This window comes from Lygodium microphyllum, chromosome 15 (genome assembly GCF_053477565.2).
Source record: "Lygodium microphyllum isolate KBCC chromosome 15, Lygodium_microphyllum_v1.1.10, whole genome shotgun sequence".
Classification (NCBI taxonomy): Eukaryota; Viridiplantae; Streptophyta; class Polypodiopsida; order Schizaeales; family Lygodiaceae; genus Lygodium; species Lygodium microphyllum.
Window position 1 is genome coordinate 138236856 of NC_141149.1, and position 20578 is coordinate 138257433.

A 20578-nucleotide genomic window follows, 5' to 3' on the forward strand; every position below is an offset into this window, starting at 1 on the left:
AGCGTAGTTGGCTCATTTAAGCCCTTGCTACATCAAGCACCCACTATTTAAGTGAGATGCACATAGAGAGAGAGAGAGAGAGAGAGAGAGAGAGAGAGAGAGAGAGAGAGAGGAAGGGAGGGAGAGGGAGATCCAATTTCAAGCACAAGATGAACTTCAATAGGACATACTAATCAACAAAAATATTAGTAGTAATCATGTCATTCTAGGGCTCAATGCAAGACTTGGTCATTATATTTTTTTCCGCTTTGTGACAACATAGCATCCATCATAGCACAGCACAATCCCATGATCTCTCTCTCTCTCTCTCTCTCTCTCTCTCTCTCTCTCTCTCTCTCTCTCTCTCTCGTGTGTGTGTGTGTGTGTGTGTGTGTGTGTGTGTGTTGGGGGGGGTTGGTTTTACAACATGAAGAGTTCATTCATATACTCAAGGATTTCTTCCTTTCATCACCTCCCCCTATGGTGGAAGGGCGATGACTAAGGAAGAAGATTAAACTTAACAACCTAATCACAATATGTACACAAAGACTTTCCCAACTGTCATAGCAACACCACCCAAGCCCATGGGAGGAAAACCTATGTTGACAAGTTTCCACTTAGAAGCAAAAAATGTGACTCTAAAGGACTCACTTTCCAAGTTGCACACAAGCTTGGCTCAACTAAAGAAGTGGGCTATGGATGTAATTACAATCAATAAGAAGTTTGAAAAAGTCAAGTACATGACAATAAGAGCGCAAGAGGACGTACAAAAGAAGGGAGAAGATAAACAAGGTATGCCATACATTATTTTTTCTATGCTCAATGAAGCTACATTACAAAAGAAAATGGAATCTCATGGACGACTAGGAGACCTTCCTAGCAAATGGCACACAGAAACACTAAGGACTAGAGGATGAAGGCCTCGAAGAATGTTTAGTCATACAAGCTAGAAACCTAACTAAGGCCAATATTGGAAAATCAAGGATTCAACTAGGTGATGCTATGGCACATCACCAAAGAAGAAAATAACCAAGCAACATTCAAGTTTGGTGACTTATAAGACAAAATTGAAGGACTAAATCAAAATGGTTCAAGGGACTCAAAATCCAAATTAGAGATGAGCTCGCATCAACACAACTCAAAGTACAACTAGGTGAGATTGCAAAGATGAAAGTACTCGAAAAAGAGGGTGAATGGGCAATCTATCAAGGTGGAGAAGCCATCAAAGAAGAGGTTAAAAAGCCTAAGTATTACACTACTCTAGGGGCATTAACTTATCTGGCAATTTTGTAACCTTAGTTCATTTTCATTCATGCCAATGACACCCCAAAATGGATTATATCCAAAATCTCAAGTTGTCATTTTGTCATGTAAGCCTTTGAGGCATCTTAAAGAGGGTATTAATATCACTCACACACACACACACACACTCTCTCTCTCTCTCTCTCTCTCTCTCTCTCTCTCTCTCTCTCTCTCTCTCTCTCATCTTAGTTATCATATGACTTGCTTTGAGATTATTCTAGCAATAAAACCCAAATGATTTGAATTTGACACTCAATTGTTTTTTATCTAAGCTTTTGAGTCTCAAAACCCTATGTTCAAAACTCATATGGATCAATTTGAGATATGCTTAAGACTATATTACAAAGTCTCAAAAAGGTTGGAGCTTAATAATTGGATCCATATAGATCAACTTGAGATATGGTTTTGATTATCTTGTGATGCCTTAAAAAAATTGGACCTTAATAATTGGTTGCTTAAAATTAGACCCTTGAGTTCTATTATCATGAGGATCAAATTAATCTAAAGGCCTTGAAATTGGAACCCAAACTCTTAAAATGAGGAAATCTAATCCAAGTCCAAATCATGATCTGAAGGAACAAACTTTGTATAAACTTGAGAAGCTCAAAAACAATCAGTAAGGTAGAATATGGTGCATGTGTGCATAGCGAGCTACATTGCGAGGGTGGTTTTCTTATCTCATGCATCAATTATGTCTCATGAAACTAGATATGCCTAAACCCTCACATAACTGAGAGTTAATGTCCTGTCAAATGCTACTTTGATGCACCACAATGGACTTAGCAAATAAAGAGACCACACTACTGCAATGGTTACTTAATAACTAAATAGACACATGCACCCAATGCCATGATCAAGGAACTCCAAATTAACACCTGTTGATATAAATTCCCTTGTCAACTGACCTCAATAAATCGGGCATCTGCATTGAAACAAACTCTGCATCTGATCTTGTTAATTGATCACAATTTTTACAAACAACACATGACCCAGTACATTCACACGTTTTGTAAGGTTCAAGCCAAGCACACTGATCACATTTGAAGGTATTTTAAGCTTTATTGACAACTCTGAAGACTCGAGAGGTAAGTTTACCGCTGTAAGACTGAAGCAGCTCATCAAACTAAAAATCATCTTAACTGTCAACTGGCGATCATTTAACCAACCCCGTCAATACAGTGCCGGACTAGTAATCATTCCATCCCTTACCCCTTGAATTCTCACCAAAAGTTCATTGATGAAACACATCAAAACAATGGTAGCAATGCACTCCCAAGCTTTCAGGAATGGATCGATCATATTCTTGATCATTCCAATCAGTTATTGCATCACCAAAATTCTTCTTGCAATAATTGAGAAAAAAATTACTGTCATTAAAGAATCGATTCTAATAGGATAGAGTGCCAAACAAATATTTGCAGGCCTTTTACTCTTCACCAAATGAAGGAAATCTTACTATGCAATCATAGATGGAAAATGAACTATATTGAGCTGACAGATACCTGTAGTGATGTGCCACATTTGGTGCGCTTTTGGGCATTCAGGGACTTCATATGATGCTATAAACTCACCAACTCATAAAGTCACAAGATAATGCATGTATAGCTTATACACATATAACAACTCCAGGCTGAATAACTGAGCAAGGTGTCAGTGACACTTCACATGCAATAACAGGCACACTGAAGAGCACACACTACCCAGCCTTGTCCATATCAGCTGGACATTTTAAAATCCAACATGAATGGAACCCTCTGCAGACACTACCCAGCCTTGTCCATATCAGCTGGACATTTTCAAATCCACTTACAACATGAATGGAACCCTCTGCACAGACCACTCAGCATTAACGCTGAAACACCACACAGCTTCATTAAGCTGAAAATGCCATGAGCTAACGATCTTAAGCTCATTTAGAGGCACTTTCAATCCCTGCAACTTTAAAAGAAGAAAAGAACCAAAACATTAGGTAACATAACTTTCAAGCCAAAAAGGTTAAATAACGCCAGCCTTAACACAATTTTGTTTGGCTCGGACATCGTTTGCTGCACCAGAAAAATATGTATGCTTCTGTAAGTCGAAAGTAGAAGACATTTACCCTCCATTTCTGGATTGTGTGGCTGTAGCTTGTGACACCCAATCAAGAGCTGGCAGGCAGCCAACTAGTACCCATTCTGAATCCACACCCTCCATAAAAGGTTTACTAGTATTAGTTGAGCCTACTCTAATGATCCTATCATCTTTTCTTGAATCTTTTAGCAGAGAGAAGTCTAAACTGTCATGGAAGCCTCACAAGGCACACACTCACAAACAAGTTGACACATTCAGAAGAACTAAAAATCTCACATCCTTTCATGCAAAATCAGCACTCTCCATAAAAACTTACTAGTATAGTCATGAGCTAGCTACTCTAATGGTACTTTCGTCTTCACTTCTTATTGCAGATAAGTAGTCTGAACTGTCATAGAAGCCTCACAAGGCACATTCTTACAAACAAATGAGCACATTAGACAGAATTAGTAAACGTCTCACACTCATTCTTGTGATATCTAAGTCTTGAAAACTTGCAAAGCATCCAAAAACAGCACGATGTAAGTTCTGCTGTCCAATCTATGCCAGGGTCAAGAGATACATACATAGGTCAGAAACCTCTTGTATGTATGTGCTTGCAAAGGTTTAATTCATCGTGACATGGTATGTTCCATTTACCTTAGAGCACAAAAAACAAAGCACGTTGCATTAATCTCAAAACCTTGCCGTCGTGAACGTGCATTCAAGTACCTTAAATACAAAGAGTCCATTAGGTACTAAAATGCAAGGATATGTGACATGTATCTTCTGAATGGTAGACTCCGAAGCATAGTCTCATATTTGCCAATAGCCATGTCTCCTTGTTTTTAAAAAGGGGCAGCTGTTCATTGAATCTTAAATCAGACTTACAGCTAGGTGACACAGAAGTTAAGAATATCAACGCTCTCTTGCTCTCATTTTAGACAAAAAGTTAAAAAAGACGAGTATCTTGGCATCTTTGAATCCATCCAAAACCCAAGAGAAAATGAGTAGCTCACCCTCAAGGCTTACTGCCCTGCCTCCCCCAGCTTCCAAATTGATGTGCTCCAAGTAGAATGAACGCATAAGTGAGTTATTCCTTACAAGAAACTTGATGATATCCCATGCAATAAAGTTACCCCTAGGAGGGGCAATAGCATCACATACTTCGAGAAGTATTGCTTCCCCCTGATTTACACATGGCATCAATCTCGTGTCATTCACAGAAGCACGACAGTTGGGGGCTCAATTTTTCAAACATTCAGTTCATCATCTGACTCTGAATCTGATGAGGATAAACCCGAAGACATGCTTCCAAAACTGCCAACACGTCCACCACGAAAAGACCCAAATCTCTGAAGACCTGTACTGTTAAGTAGCTTTGTCCTCTCTCTCATCTGCACAAAATTGCAACACAGCATGTCCATGTCACAAAATAAAAGCAGAAAATGTAAGAAAAAAGGGTCTAACTCAAAATCATAAGCAGATATAGGAGGATCCCAGACTAACAAAAACAACAGACCTGGTAAAAGGCATTTATTTCCTCTTCTGTCAGCTCACTACCTTCAGCATTTTCTTCCCAGCCAAGAGACCGCATAAAAGCTGCTTCCTCTTCCTCCGAGTCTGCAGGTAAAGGAACACCTGTACTAATCTCCTGTGAGCATTCACCATCCGAAGACCCCTTCGATGAACCAACAGTTTCGTTCATCATAGGCCCATTCACTGGATTGTGATTTAAATCACCGTTACTGTGGATCACAGTTGAGATCTGGCTAGAGAGGGCAGCCTGTGTTCTTCCATTTTCTTTCACATCAGAGCCATGGCATAGGTCAGCAGTAGCCTCATCATGTATTACAGTTTCAGTTCCGCAGCTTATGCTCACTGAATCTGCCTTTGTCTGAATTGATGAGTCAGCTTTATTGGCACTCAAGGAAGCATTCCCATTAGTGGCTGCTTTTTTTCTAAGGGCATTGAAAAAATCACTTCTGTTTTGGGCTTGTACAGAAATCCGTTTATCTTCTGCAATATCTTTTAATCTCACTCCAGCTGAAGCATCTGAAGCACTTGCTCCTGGTTGTCTTCGATCTTGTAAGTTTCTGCATTGACCCTGGCTTCCTGTTCCCATAGCGTTTGTTACCTGTGTGTTAGCATTTGCAACTCCATGTGAACTTATTTGAGAACCATTGCTCCGGTCAGTTTTTGGGGTTGCTGAAACTGTTACACCATCTTTGTTAGACTTCCGAAATAGTAGCTTCCCTTGGGGAGTTTTAGGAGTATCTGGTCTACCAGGGATAAGAGGTCGGTGAGAAGAATTCATCTGAATAGAGCTTGTCAACTGACTGGACCTGATGGGAATTTTCACCCCTGAATCAGCTGGCCGCAAAGACTTAGATTTGTTCTTGTCCGCCAAACTCTGAAGATGACCATACATGTTTAGATATCCTCATAAACACCCTTGAAAATAAGCTTTTTAGAAACAAAATTTGTTGCATGCATACAACAGCAAGTGGCATGCCTACTTGCAGCAGTGCTTTCTGAAAATTGCCAAATCATCAGACAAATATAACTGTAATTTCAAAAAACTGAACAGACGAACAAGATCTGAGGACACTAAACGCACTTCAGTGAATTGAATCCCTTGCTTGATTCATACTGCAAACAGTGGAAACATGTACAACTATTGGGCAATAGACTCACCCCAAAACACCTAGCCTGGCAGACTCCAAAAGCATCACAGACAGAAACAACACCACACCTTTACAAAAAAGGCGGCAATAAAAAACGCAACTCATGCGGCAGTATCAAAAGGCAACCATGTCCTTTCTGCCAAGATAACAACTATCCCTCTAAAACCAAAAGCCTTCTCACATTGAAGTCTTTGAACTACGCAGTATATGCAAATCTCACATTTTGAGGGGCCTTAACAGTCTCACATCCTTTTCATAGGTGGCAAATTTGCGTAGCTATGATGATAGTTGAGAGGCTGTGCTGATGTGATCAGCAAGAGTCAGTAATTTATGCACTGTACAGAGAACATATAAATAACTACAAGTAAAACAACAAGTTGGCACTTTAATAAGCATAACACAACATCGAGCATAGTTGTGAGGCTTTTTGCAACCAAAGAGAGTAAAATCAACGAACTCCTCATAATACTGAACCACCACCAGCCTATATTTCTAAGATAATCATTGCCTTCTCCAATGTGCACAGTATCTTAACTCTCATCAGATCGTCAGGTCATGAAAAAATTCTCTTCCTTCTATTGAAGATGTGAACCAGTGTAACCATGAATGTTTCAGCCCCAAAAAAGTTTCACCCTAGAAATACTTTGATTCAGCCTGAAATGTGTTTATTATGCATGTCCCTAGTGAAACAGTTGCTTTCAAAGGTATTACTGTATATTTCTTCGGAGAAAAATCAATTTTTGAAGCTTAAAACATCAAGTCAATGTGAAACATTCCAATCACAAAACGGATTTTTGCATTTCAACAGCTGTAAAAAGCATTTCACAGAGCATCAATACGCAACACACCATCTATTCTTCACTTAGTCACAAGGGGAGGTACGAACCCTCCTCAGTGAAATGTCGATCCATTTCTAGCTGGAATATAAATGGGCCATAATTACAAATGTGAAAAGGGTTTCATAATCCCTTTCAAGAATCAAACGAGACAAGTACTTCATAACTCCAAAAAAGGCTTGCTATCTTCAACTTGCCATGACAAGACAGCAAGCATACCCAGAACATTTAGACTGCAATACATGCTTGGATTATACCTTTCTCTTCTGCTCATAGGCATTATTATAGTGCACAAATTGAACAATTTCGTATATCCATCTCCTAATGTACTATAACAAACTAGGGGTGATTGTCAAGGGTAGTTAAAGACCAAAATTCAAAGGTCCTCGCAACAAGAAGATGCAAATTATCATTACTATGGCTGCTTCTTGGAAATTATTTATTGCTGCTCCTTTGTCTAATCATGTGTTGGAAGAAGACTCAAGAGAAGAACTTCACCATAAAGAAAGTAGCAAGTAGAATTGTCTACTTTTAATGCAGCTATAGCAGTAGAAGCTCTTATATTAGTTTCCCTTTTTTTCTTGTCAGCCAGAACTGTCTCCTTTTAATGTTGCCAAAGCAGTAGCAGCTCTTATCTTAGCTTCCCTTCTTGTTGAGCATGAAGTTTAACCTTAAGAAATCCTCTAAAAAAATGCCCAATAAATTTCAACTTACTTTTCTCTCTCACATGCACTTTGACAAGTATTTTGCCATGTGCTTGCATTCAAGACACGTGGTTCAAGTGCTATTTTCAAATTTTCATTTTTATTTAGAAACTCAAGATAGGAGCTTGGAGTTAAAAGTAGGAATTCATGCCTGATGAAACCTTGATTAAATAATTTGGAATCACTCTTTCACATGGACCCATCCATGTGCTCATTGGCCATCCAACGTGCCCATCCCTAATGAAAAATCCATTAAATAATTTGATACTGCTCTTTCACATGGACCCATTCAACTCACTACCATGCAATGTAGCATGTGATTTGAGGATGCCCTCACTCAAGAATCAACCACCAAAAAGTTGACATCTTTCCCTTCCCTTTCCCTTCCTTTAGGCCTTAAGACTTTAATCCATTAGTCTACCCCCATAGATTTCAACTTCAATCTCGCCACCCACAATCTAATGGCTTTATTTTTTAGCACTAGGAGAAATGCTCCAAAATCCTTCACAAATAAAGTCAATTGTAGGGATCTGCTCATCCTAATTCATTCCACAAATTTGGATTTTGCACTCTACCCTCACGTTGCTTCCCACGAGAGACCTCTACCAATAAACCCCACTTTTATTGATGTCATCATTAGAACCTGCTCTATCCAAATTTTCAAGCTGCAAAGTGTTGTGGTTTAAATCAAATCTAGCTACCCAGCTGACATCATCAACCTGCTTCGGTCACCAATAACTCACGCAATTGCTATCATCATTGCCATCACCAAATTTGCACTTTTCAATTGTCTGATTGACCTCTTGCTACCGGCCTTCACCTGAACATCGTGCCTAACTTCGAAGAAGGGTTGTGTTTCACTAAATCTACAGCCATCGGCATCATCATCCAACCGGGAGGGGACTCATGCTGTGTTCAAGATTTCTCATGAGTACGACACACCACAACATCATTATCTTCCCCTTTTCCCTAATCCTTGACGTGTGGAGGTTCGATGCACCCTAATTGTATCAATCATATTCCCATTCCCCTCTATCCTAGCCCTAGACTCTAGAGGCATCCAAGTTTGAGGCACCCTAATTGTATCTTTCATATTCTCATTCACTCATTCTTGTTCAGCATTCTAAAGATCATGTTCTGTGTACTATTGTGCATTTTGTGTTTCTATATGTTTGTCATACCATTTCTTTACACCACATCCCAACACATGATTTACATAAAGAGCCGTGACAAAACATAACTTAGAAGGATATAAATTGATGGAGCTAGATTTCGATAGGAAGCCCTTACATGCCAAATACATCTGAAGGTAGAATATTAAAAAAAGATGCTACAATTACTACCTCCAAAAACTTCTAAATTTAAAATATATTGTATATCAAAAGCTTCTACAACCTACATTGAGAGAGGACAAAACCTAATCCATATTAATAAACACACGCATATATTGATCGATCTGATAATAGGCTCTTGCATGAAAGAGCTTAGTCTAGATACTTGCTACAACCCGCTCAAAACCTTACTAAAAAACAAACAAGAGTAGAGGCTTGTTTCTAATTAGTTTAATATGAGTATTATATAGTGGATGTCATTCATCATTAATATGCTTCTTTCAAGTGCCATAACTCGCACTAGTATATGCATGTTAATGTATAAAGCTTTCTTGTTTTCATTTACAAAGTATATGTTTGCAACAAGTTACCTTATACTAAAACTTCCTACTTCTCGAACACGCCCTAAAAAAAGGAGTTTCAAAAAAACTACTCCCTAAAATACTAATTGAAAATGTATCATAGTTTACAACATAATATAGAACATCTACTCTTAACAATAAATAGCGTATGTCTCAAACATAGACAGAATTTGTACACTCTAAATTAAATTTAAATTCTAATTAGATTGTTTTGTTTGCCTTCGAAAGTAAAGAGATCTAAAATAGTGTGTTGGAGATGGCTGCTAACGAGTGGTCATGGTCACGAGTTATGGTGCTAGACAATGGGTTAGAACAAAGATAACGCACAATTCCACCCATGCATGTGACCAAGACTGTAGTATATCAAGGTTAAACTTACATAAGATGAATGGTTGAGATTTCCTAAAGTGTGAGACTACATCCACTTGAACAAACAATCATTGCTGATATAATGCAAATATTAACATATTCGAGATTAAATGTAAAAATAAGTACACACTGAAAGACAAAACTTCAAGCATGCAAGACAAGCAACTTTTTTAAAGCACGATAATCTCAACTCAATAGTAAGGTTTGGATGATGCAAGAAAACACTATCTATCTCCTATACTAACATAGTAGGTCTATTTTATTAGCCATATGATACAGCTTTACACACTTTAAAACCTTTTCTCCAAGAGGCTGCATATTCACAGCAGCCAGTATTGAAAATGGTGCTTCCTGATACTAAGAAAGGTCAAATGATTCACACAGGTAGTCAAATAGAAATATATCACAATCTACAATCTGGATCACTTTACACACAACGACAACTGTCTCCTATACAAAAGAGGGAGGACTTGGGAACTGAAAGGTGAAGCAAGAATATACCATTGTCTTAGGTAAAGTTGGAGTCACCGGAATCAACTGTCGGGACTGCTTCAAGGCAAGCTCCTCCAATCTTTGGGTTTCCACAGACGACTGAAAAAATACCAACTTGATTTCAGTACAAGCATTCACTCACATTAATAAGCATCAAACCCTTTGACAGTACAAGAGCACAAAGCCAATACCTGAGGAGGTGTCCGAACTCGAGGAGGGTTCTGAGTCAAAGCCTCAGCCATGTTCAAGGCTGTCACAGGAGCTGCAGGAACAGGCACAGTAGAAACAGCTGACATCGGGCCTGAGCTGCTCACAAGATGAATACTTGTTGTAGAGCTACTTCCAGGAACACTTCCATTGGAGGAAGGAGCCTCTGCAACAAGTGCTGAGCTCCAAATATCAATACTTCCAAGTCCCCCACCAAGAACTGGTGCACTTGAGAGAGGTCCACTTAGACCCCCAGGCAGTCCAGGCGATGAAGCTCGACTTAAGTCCACCCTAGAAGGCCCCTGCCAGAGAGGACGTGGGCTTGATATAGCAGCATTGCCTGGACTCGACAAGAGAGCCCCTAATTTCTCCTCGGCTCCAAGGGAAGGAAAATTTCTCTCAAAAGCAGCTTTTTGAATGCTTGAAGCTAATGGCAAACCCTCATTAACTTTTCTTATGCCACTCTCAGAAATCCTGGGTGCTAGTCCCATGGATTGTGACCGCTTCAGCTTGGAATCAGAATCATATTTTCCTGTGAATCCTGTGGCACCAGTGGCTGAAAGGCGGAGCATCCCATTCTCCAGGCGCTCTCTTTCCCTTTCGCGGTCATCTGATGCAAACCCAAGAAGCTTGTCCCTTTCCCTGGACCTGAAGTCTCTATCACTATCCCATTCCCAGTCTCGTTCAATTCGAGAGTTGTCACCACGATAACCATCCCTCTCACGCTCTGTCGTATCATGGCTGCGATGTGATGAGCTCCGTGTCAAACTAGAATGAGATCTTCCAATAGAAAAATTCTCTCTTTCAGAGCCTCCTCTTTCAATCAAACTACTATTGCCACTGTGACCTCTGCGCGAGGAAGAAAATACCCTGTCAGAGGATGTAGAATTGCGGGGTGAATCATACTCTGCATGATTTCCTGCACATGTGTTTGATTGCTGGGTCAGTCTGTGTCTAGGAACAAGCACGCTTCCCGCATCATCTGCAGAGTGTCATAAACAGCATTTATAGTATCATCCTCTGCTGCAATGGGCTGCACTGCAAGATTAATAAATTCAAATAGCCTTCACATACCTTGGTAAACACCTAGTTGAGCTGCCATCGAACCACCAGCAGGTGCTCCCTTGAGCCATTCTGGAATCAAAGAAGGCTCACTTCTCTCCATCAGAGATGTTTACCATCGTCGTGGATGTTCCAAAGCCAGACCAACCCTGAGCCTTGCATCCACTTCCTAGAACTATTTTATAGCAAGGAGCAGGAGGTGGAGGCAATGACCCTCCAGAGAAACCCTACTAGAATGTGTACTGCAAGGTTGGCAAAGTCGAGATGTCTCCAAGGACCGTTCACAATCTGTGAAAGTTGCTACCACACAAGCTGTATGTTGCTTTCCAATCCCTGTCAAGATAGACTCCCTCGACTTGTTTTATATCCAAAAAGAGAAAAGCCAGTTCATAGGTTGATGCCCTCAGACTCAGGTCAGGGCAAGACGCAGCAGCTACATACTAAAACAAATAAGTATGCAGAACATATGGCCTCAACAAGCAGAGGAGGACCACCAATCTTGAGGATGAACACAAGCAACCGTCCGGAACAAGGAAGAGCAATCGGCTGCAATCCAGCGCTGCTTCAGAGGCGCCCCTGAGGCTTCCCAAGTTAAGCCTTTCCAAGAGAAGGCATTCCGCTTCTTGCTAGGTCTTCAGAAAGAAACGGGGGGGAAAGGGGGAACTCCCAAACCTCCGAGAAAGCGCAAACGCAGTGCTTTTTTCCGGGGCAAAAAAAGATCTAAGAAAACGGGTGTTTCCCTCGGAAAATATACTTCCCTCAGAACGATGTCGAAGCTGCGAACCCTAATCCTTCATGGAAGGTTGGGCGGAGGGACAAAAAAAGCAAGATAAACGTTTGTGTTGCGCCTGGCGTATTCGACGAGTCCAAACTGCGAGACTCCCAGCTTTCAACCGCACGGCCTTCTTGCTCGCGGGAGGACGGACAGTCTTCGGCAGCAACACTGTAAAATCCCTCTCGCTTCTCTCTGCCAAAACGCCAAGCCCGAGGGCCAAAACCCTAATCCAGGCTATCAATCACACAGGTCGGCTGTAGCGGAGCAGGTGGACAAGAAGAGGAGGAAGACAAGGGCAGAAAGCAGGCGGCGGGGAGAAGCGGGCAGCACGAGTGCGCAAAAAGCTTTTGCAAGATCCAAAGCAACTAACTCCTTGTGTAAGGAGAAGAACTGAGGCGCTTCGGTGCCAAAAAAAGGCTGCTGGCAATGGTGGAAGAAGGGGTTTCTCTTCTGCGTGCGGGGCGGAATGCGGAAAAACACAAAGAAGGAGGAGGAGGAGAGGGAAGGAAGGAGACAGAAGAGGAAGGCCGATAAACTAATATGGCTCGACAAAAAGCAGAATTTACCGAAAATAAAACAGAAAGAAAGAAAAAATCCCGTAAAACCTCCGAGCAAGCTGCCTTCTTCCGAAGTCTTTGTTGTTGTCCCGAACGGGTCAATTGTTTTTGTGCCTGGCCAGGAAAGCCCTATGGGCATCACGGCCCCTAGCGTAAAGGCGTCAAGTATAATGGCACGTAAGTTGCCCCCCCCCCCCCCCAAAACCATCTCGGCCATAAGATAAACCAAAGGTTTTCTTCGCTAATAATCGATGTGTTCATGATGTTCAAGATATCAACCGCATTGACCGAGCCTTTTGAAATTTGTATCAATCATTCCACCCACTCTGAGGGCAAAATATCAAAACTTTGTTGTTGATCTATGTGGATGCCCAATGAATCATTGCTATTCACAATCTTTGAGCTCTTGTGCTATTTTAGAGACCAATACTCTAACTTCCAAGGTGTTGGGCTAATGGAATCATACACATTCCTGATGAGGCATTTTGCTTGTTAGCATGAGTGTGAAAGGGAGGCCTCGATAGCAAACTCACTCATCCAAAACCATTGTGATTCCCAATATTTGCATTTTTTGCGACCTCTTACCTGGTGGGAATACTGATTTGACCATGAATTGTTATTGTAATGCCCAATGCAGAGATCTTCAAATTTATTCCCAACTCAATAACAAAGATTGGTTGGTGCAAGCAACTCCATTCATCCTATGTGCTTGTCCTCAAAAGTCATGTGGAACATAGTGACCAAAAGTATGGTATGCGTGCTATAAATTTATAAAATTGTGTCATACCTAAGAGACTCAATCCCTATGATCCTCCTTTGCAACAAATAATGAGGATTTCCAATGATCAAGGACAAACACTTATAACAAGACCTTAGAATTGCAACGACCATCAAGTGCACACAAATTACCAATGTGGTTGTCCATAGAAGCCACGTGGATGCTGATTTAGAGACTTGGAAAGTTGGTGAACATAAAGAGTGTGTCTAATGCTACCACGTTGGAGATGGAAATAGCAAATGATAATAAGTGTTTCGATAATCAAGAACTTAGAAATACTAGGAGACTGTCACATGTATGTATCCTACAAAGGTGTTGTGCTAATGCTAAAAGATAGAAATTTATGTTGTATTGGGAGTCTCATGTTCCTTTGTCGCCTAATGTACTTTAGCAAACAATTAATGTTTCTATGAACAAAGAGTAAGTCATATGATGGATCTTACAGCTCCCCTAAGATTACAATAACCTTTAGTTCTAACCAATTTCTCACCAGGCAAAGGTGTTACTAGCCTGTGTGTGAATTTCCAAGGTCCATAGCCTTGTGTTCTAACCAAATTCGCACAGGGCAAAGGTGTTACTAACCTACGTGTGAATTTCCAAGGCCCATAGCCTTCCCTTTATAGAAAATCATGAATGGATGACTCCTTAGCTAGTTAAGTTTTTTAGGGACAAATTGAATAGATTGTAATGTGTTGTTTATACTAATGATGAAGGGAAAGCCTGACACAATATCAGTTCATCAACTAGATTACGTGAATAGCACATGGGCATGTTTGAAAATCCATCTACTAGCTTTTGTGAAGCATGTAGGTGTACACACATCTTCTATGCTCTTTGCATATGAATAAACAAGTTAGGTGAGTCAACAACTTGACTTTGGAGTCAAAAACAAAGGCATGGCATGAAATGTAGTTCCATCATCTTATTGTATACCCACCTTCAAATACTTTCATGCACACTATCCTCCAAGGCAATAAGAGTGCCCATTTGCTTATAAGTCTAGCATACTTGCTCATATCATTAGCACATGTCAAGAAGATGATGCCATGTTAAATGCATGCTTGTTTCCTTGAAGCTAATAGATGAAAGATAGATTTCTCAAATGATATGTTCATAGGGGAAGTCCTTAAATTATGTGTCAATGTACAAATTTTGAAAGATCGCCCAAGTTACGAATGACATAGGATTGAAAAATGAGAAGTAGCAACTTTGTGAAAGAATCAAAGTCTTGCACATGTAAAGGTTTTTCTCGATCTGACTTTAGCAAAGCAACAATAACGATCATAAGCATGCTTGATGAAAGCCATCTAGATATAGGTGGCACACAAAATTTTTGCCATTGGCTGGTTATCATTGTTCTCATTTGTAACATGGTTTTTTAATGGATTTGCCTACCTTTATAAGGGTTGTACAACGGTGCAAATGCTTCTATTACTAATGGGTGCATTAAACTTAAGTTGTTGGAAATTGCTCTTTATAGTACCTTCTGCATCTATAAACTACTCTATATGTGCCACATAACAATCTGATCGCTTGGTTTAGCTTAATACCAAATTTCATATCTCTTAATTTGCATAGGGTGAACCTTTGATTCAAAAACAAAAATAAAAAGCCAACTAAGGAAACCTAAAAGCTCATTGTGATACATTGGACTCAAAGCATTGCAGTCCACCTTGAAAAAGAGAGACTATTAAACATAGATGTTAGTTAAAAGGCCATTGCGTATCTCTTGGAGGAGTAAAGGGAGGTTGATTGTGGAAGCTAAGGTCATCTGTGCCACAACCATAAGCTTTGGTCTAGGGGCCAAACTCTATGGGCAACTTGAAGAGGCATTAAGGGCACATGAAAAGTAGGTTATTATTTACCAATTTCATTCCAATACAAAGGATAGAGACCACAAGGACCACTAGTACCAAATATTGAGGTTTTCAATGGGCTTTAGCAACACAAGTTTTCCATCACATAAACACAAATGGTAAGCACTATGTTTCTTACTATTGTTGTAGTCCCCCCAAAGCTTGCAAAAAGGTTGTGGGTTAGGTAATATGGCATGATAGTTGCACATGAAAAGTAGGTTGTCATTTGCCAATTTCATTTTGATACAAATGATAGAGATCGTGAGAATCACCACTACCAAATATTGAGGTTTCCAATAGGCTTTAGCAACATAAGCTTCAATTAAATGAACACAAGTGGTAAGCATTGTGTTTCTTATTATTGTTGTAGCCCCCAAAGCTTGTTAAAAGGTTGCACATTTAGGTAACATGGCATGATAGTTGTTGACATTAACAAGAAAGAAGGTTGCTAGTCAAAGCCATGAGGAATGGATAAAGATGGGACGAGAGAGAGAGAGAGAGAGAGAGAGAGAGAGAGAGAGTTGTGCATGAGGAGCTGCAAATCATGAGTCACCCACCATTAGAAGGGGAGTAATAGACCAAAGAAAGTAACCAACTTGCTCCATTGCTAATTCAAAGCCACTACTAGTATGACAATGTGCATGCAATTAGATTCACCAAGGATAGTTAGATGGCTAAGAACCTAGCAAGAAAGCAATACAAGCTCATGAGAGAGACCATGGTCCACAAAGAAGATGCATGTACTAAAAGTTGAAAAGAGAACATTGGAAGCTATATGCAATAGATAAAGTGGTAAAAATGAGAAGCATGATGTGATATGTGGAGGGAGCAATATATACCTAAAGTAAGTAGCATGGTATTGTAATGTATAGCCATCACAAGGTTGTGTGAGAGGAACATAAAAGAAGGCATCATCTTGATTGGGAGCAAGGTCTCTGTGTGCAATAGGGGAGAGAAAACCAAACGTCATATTTGATGGTTGTTCTCTTAACTATTGGGAGGGGACTATCCATATGTTGGAGGAGGATAAAACGCTTGGAGTTCATCAACAAGCAAAGGTATATCATACTTTTGGTCGCCCTAAAGGAGGAAATATTAGTAGCACTTCTTGAAACATACATGCATGCTTGTGAGATTGAATCTATATTTCTTCCTCACATTTGTTCACGAACACGAGCACTTGAAGCCTTTATATTAGGAAAAACATTTGCATGGAGAGTGAGGGAGGCCATGGGCCCTCTATTTACAAAACTTGAATAAAGCTATTCTAGATCTCCACCATCCACATTGCATGGTCCTTGAAGTACTTCAATAAGAGAAACATATACCATGTATTGGACTTCATAACTATTTTTAAAACCTATGAACCACGCTCCTTACTCTTCCAAGGATGTGATACAAAGTGACATGAAAACAAGTATGATATCTCAACAATGGCCCATTGACCAAGGCAACCACGAGTTCACAGTATAAATGCAAAGACTAGTCTCTATCATTTGGAGCTCTCTTAAACTCCCTTTTCCGCGAGTTGTTCATCCAACAAATTCAAAACAAAAAATAAGTGTGCTTGCATGCACTAGATCATTGCCCTTTTGTTTCTCTTCATGTAGAGAGGTTGGCTATTGTAGCATGTGTTCCAAGGGGTGGGTGGATGATAGATCTAAATTTCTTACTGGAAAGCGCGATAGAGCAATATAGGGCAATTATGTGAAAAAGCTATTAGAGTAGCAAGGAGATGACACTTGGCACAAGCAATATAGGGCAATTATGTGAAAAAGCTATTGGGGTTGCAAGGAGGCGATACTTGACACAAGTAAGACATAACCGCAACACCACAAAGGGCCCTTATAGAGCTAGTAGCCATGATCATGATGCTGATAAAGAGAGAGAAACACTCTCCAAGACATAGAGAAACAAAGGTTGCATTGATTGACATACCACTAGGCCACCATAGCTAATCAATGGAAGATAGAGAGGGCAAGGGGAGGGATCTAAAGGGCCAATGACTACATAAACAAAAGAAACTTGGCGATCACTTATTGAAACAATAGAGAGCCATGTTATTTGAGTGCAACGTGATCGTGTTAGTAGAGATATGCAATGTTAGCTTTTTCTCTATCTATTCCCAAAAGCAAGGGAAACTTTTTTTTTTATATTCTCCAAAAGCAAAGGCTAAAATTTTCTCTCTCTTGGAGTAATTTTTAATAGATGTTCACAATGCCATCATACCTTGCAAAGCAGATGCCCTAATGAGCAATGCTATTTATAAAAAAATAGCCAAATGCAACCAAGCATGACTAATTAAGAAGTATCACTACTTTTAAGTGTCTTGATTTGTTAAAGGGAAAATCCTTTTTTTGAATCAATGTGGAACATTGATTGTTTGCAAAATTTTATGCAAACTCATTATCTCACACTTAAATTTAAGCAAATAGCTCTTTTTTTTACCAAAGTATTCATTACACATCCTTGACTTCATTTGACTACTATATTCTCATTGGCAATCGTCTTACTTACTTGTATTTGACAGCTTATTTATTTTCCTTCGTTGGACTCTATGGAGTCTATTTATCACACCAATAAGCTCTTTTTCCTTTTACGAGTCAACCCATGCTTCCCCTTGAAGCAATAGTAGGAAGTTTTGGCATCTACAACTTTTGTCCATGGAAGTACTTACATGACATGTCAACATATGGACATGAAAATCTAGTAAACTGGTCCCATATTTTGCTTGCATCACCTTTTCTCTTTCACAAAATTTGGTTGCTCCCTCTTTGTTAAGATATATCATCTTTTTTAGCTAACTAATAGTAGTAGTTTGCATTGTGCCCATTATAATTTATTGTGTGTTCCCTACCAAGTGTCCATTCATGTTTCCAAGCCTCACAAGTCTTAAGCTTTTGACAACATTGAGGAGAAGCATATAGGTAACATATGGACGAGTTATATGTTCTCACTGACAATGGTCTTATTTCAAAAGAATGGGGTGTGATGTCATGCTTATCCCTAAAATGTATGATTTTTTAATTTTGCAAATTATATACACAATGTGCATTGTCTCTTTGATTGTGGCACAAGTTTCATATCATAAAACTTCTAATTAAGTTCATAGTTTGTGAAATGTTACATTGTGTTTCATACATGTTTATCACCTCAAATAAGGGTGAGAATCTTTGGAGAAAGCTTTCAAAAGGCAATAGGCCTATTGGCCATAATGGCTTCCACTAGGTTGATTGGATAATGCTAAGGAGGTTTGACATTATATTCGATATGTGGTTGAAAGGGGATGCGACTTAGAACGAAGGGTTGATGAACCATCTCTCTCCAAGAATAACATGAAGTTTTGGTTAGATGATAACATGGTCAGATGATCAATTCATGGCACTATAAAGAAGGGTTCCTTATGAGCTTTCTCTCTTTTTTCTTTTTGGTCCTAAGATGTTGCCTTATTCATGCTTAAGTACGTCCTTATTGATTTATCTGATATTTCTTCTAGCATTCTTCACCATGCCATACATTTGTAGCACAATGAAATCAAGTGGCATGGTTGTATTTTTATTCATGGGTCTATTAGCATTGCCTATAAGGGGATGCCATATTAATGGGTAGTGGCAATCTCATCTCTTCTCGATGGGAAATTCGTCCCTAGTAATTATACTCAGTGGGCATTTTTCTTTTGTTTTTCTTTTTTGAAGGGCTTTATTATTTCCCTTATCAACCATCAATATTAGCACAAGAGAATAAGGAAAGCCAACAGAAGACAATGCTTTAGTGCACATTGTGCTATCTTGTTTGATTTATGTAAATGTCTTGAATTGTCTTATGAAGCATTTCAAAATATATTTCTCTCAAAGATGCACCTAATAACTTAATGTACTCCTTCAACTCAAAATTTGGATTGTATATTATTTGGAAAGAAAGGAAACACCTTTAATTAGTTAATATGGTGTCTTGATTCTCTAATAACTATATTGACATTGTCCTCTTTTCATAATTCATATATGGGATACGTTTAAACATGTATTGTACAAATTATTGTGAAGTTATCATATTCACATAATTCGTACAATATATATTGTGTTACACAATATGTTTCAATGGTGGAATTCAAAAGTGCTCCTTTGATTTTGAAATTGACCATATTTTCTAGTCATGCTAGAAGCATGATTTTCTTTTCTTGGATTCTCATCTTAGTTTTATTTAGGCCATTTTGAAATCATGAAGATGATGCATCATTGGTACTAGCATTTCGTGCGCGCTATCGCGAAGCAGCAAGCGAAGTAATCGTGCTATCGCACGGCAACATTGCTCAACAATCCGTTTCTTATTTTTCTTTCTCCTCTTTTTCCTCCCTCTCTCTCTCCACCAAATTCCCTATGTGTAATTTTCTATCTTTCTCTCTCTCTCTCTCTCTCTCTCTCTCTTTCTTTGCCTTCTATTTTAGTTTATTTTTTCTTTTCTCCTGGTTCTCTCTCTCTATTTTCTCTCCCCGCTTTTCTCCTCTCTCTCTCTCTCTCTCTCTCTCCTTTTATTCTCCCCCCTCTCTCCTCTCTTTTCCTTCTCTCTCCTCTTTTTTCATTTTTTTTCTTCTTATTCTCTCTCTCTCTCTTCCTTCTCTCTTTCTCCTCTATTTTTTATTCTATCTCTCTTTTTTAAATTTTATATTTTCCCTATATATAATTCTCTCTCTTCTTCTCCTCTCTCTGCCCCCTTTTCTTCTTCCATTTCTCCTAATTTTCTTTTTTTTCTTCTCTCCCTCTCTCCCTTTTAAATTTTATATTTTTATTCTCTCCTCTCTTTTAAATTTTATCTTCTCTCTCTCTCTCTTCCCCCCTCTCTCCTTCTCTCTCCCTTCCTCTCTCTCTTAAAAAATATTTAAATTTTAAAAATAATTTTCTCTTTTCTCTTTTTTCCCATCTCTCTTCCTCTTTTCCTATTTCTTCTTCTTATTTTTCTTCTCTCTCTCTCTCCTCTCTTCTCTCGTTTCCTTCTCTCTCCTCTTTTTTTCCTTTTTTTCTTCTCTTTAATTTTTTTCTTATCTTTCTTTTAAATTTTATATTTCCTCTCTCTATAATTCTCTCTGTGTTCAAAGTCTCTCTCTTCTTCTTATTTTCTCTCTCTCATTTTCTTCTTTCTATTTTTGTTCCCCCTCTCTTCTCTCTTTTTTTTTCTCTCTCTCTCTCTCTCTTAAATTTTATATTTCCTCTCTCTATAATTCTCTCTCTCTGTTCC

General features: G+C 39.2%; 1 protein-coding gene across 2 annotated transcripts; it reads right to left on the minus strand.

The window, feature by feature from the left end:
• Nucleotides 1–3024: 3024 nt before the first annotated feature.
• Nucleotides 3025–12762, minus strand: LOC148025129 (uncharacterized). Of its 2 annotated transcripts, none has more exons than XM_087694848.1 (5): nt 11393–12762; nt 10303–11237; nt 10121–10210; nt 4853–5743; nt 3025–4727 (listed from the first exon to the last, which is right to left on the minus strand). In XM_087694848.1, the coding sequence occupies exons 1-5, from the start codon at nt 11481–11483 to the stop codon at nt 4584–4586; spliced, it is 2151 nt and encodes a 716-aa protein (XP_087550974.1). In that variant the 5' UTR covers nt 11484–12762; the 3' UTR covers nt 3025–4583. The 2 variants fall into 2 exon arrangements, with proteins under 2 accessions (XP_087550974.1, XP_087550973.1); XM_087694847.1 differs by having other exon boundaries at nt 3028–4727; nt 10303–11300; nt 11393–12758.
• Nucleotides 12763–20578: the final 7816 nt, after the last annotated feature.

Coding starts and splice junctions, on each gene's coding strand:
- LOC148025129 (XM_087694847.1), bottom strand. CDS start 11,483: ATGGAGAGAAGTGAGCCTTCTTTGATTCCAGAATGGCTCAAGGGAGCA. Junction 10,211..10,302: donor GAGTTCGGACACCTCCTCAG/GTATTGGCTTTG, acceptor GTATTTTTTCAG/TCGTCTGTGGAAACCCAAAG. Junction 4,728..4,852: donor AAATAAATGCCTTTTACCAG/GTCTGTTGTTTT, acceptor AATTTTGTGCAG/ATGAGAGAGAGGACAAAGCT.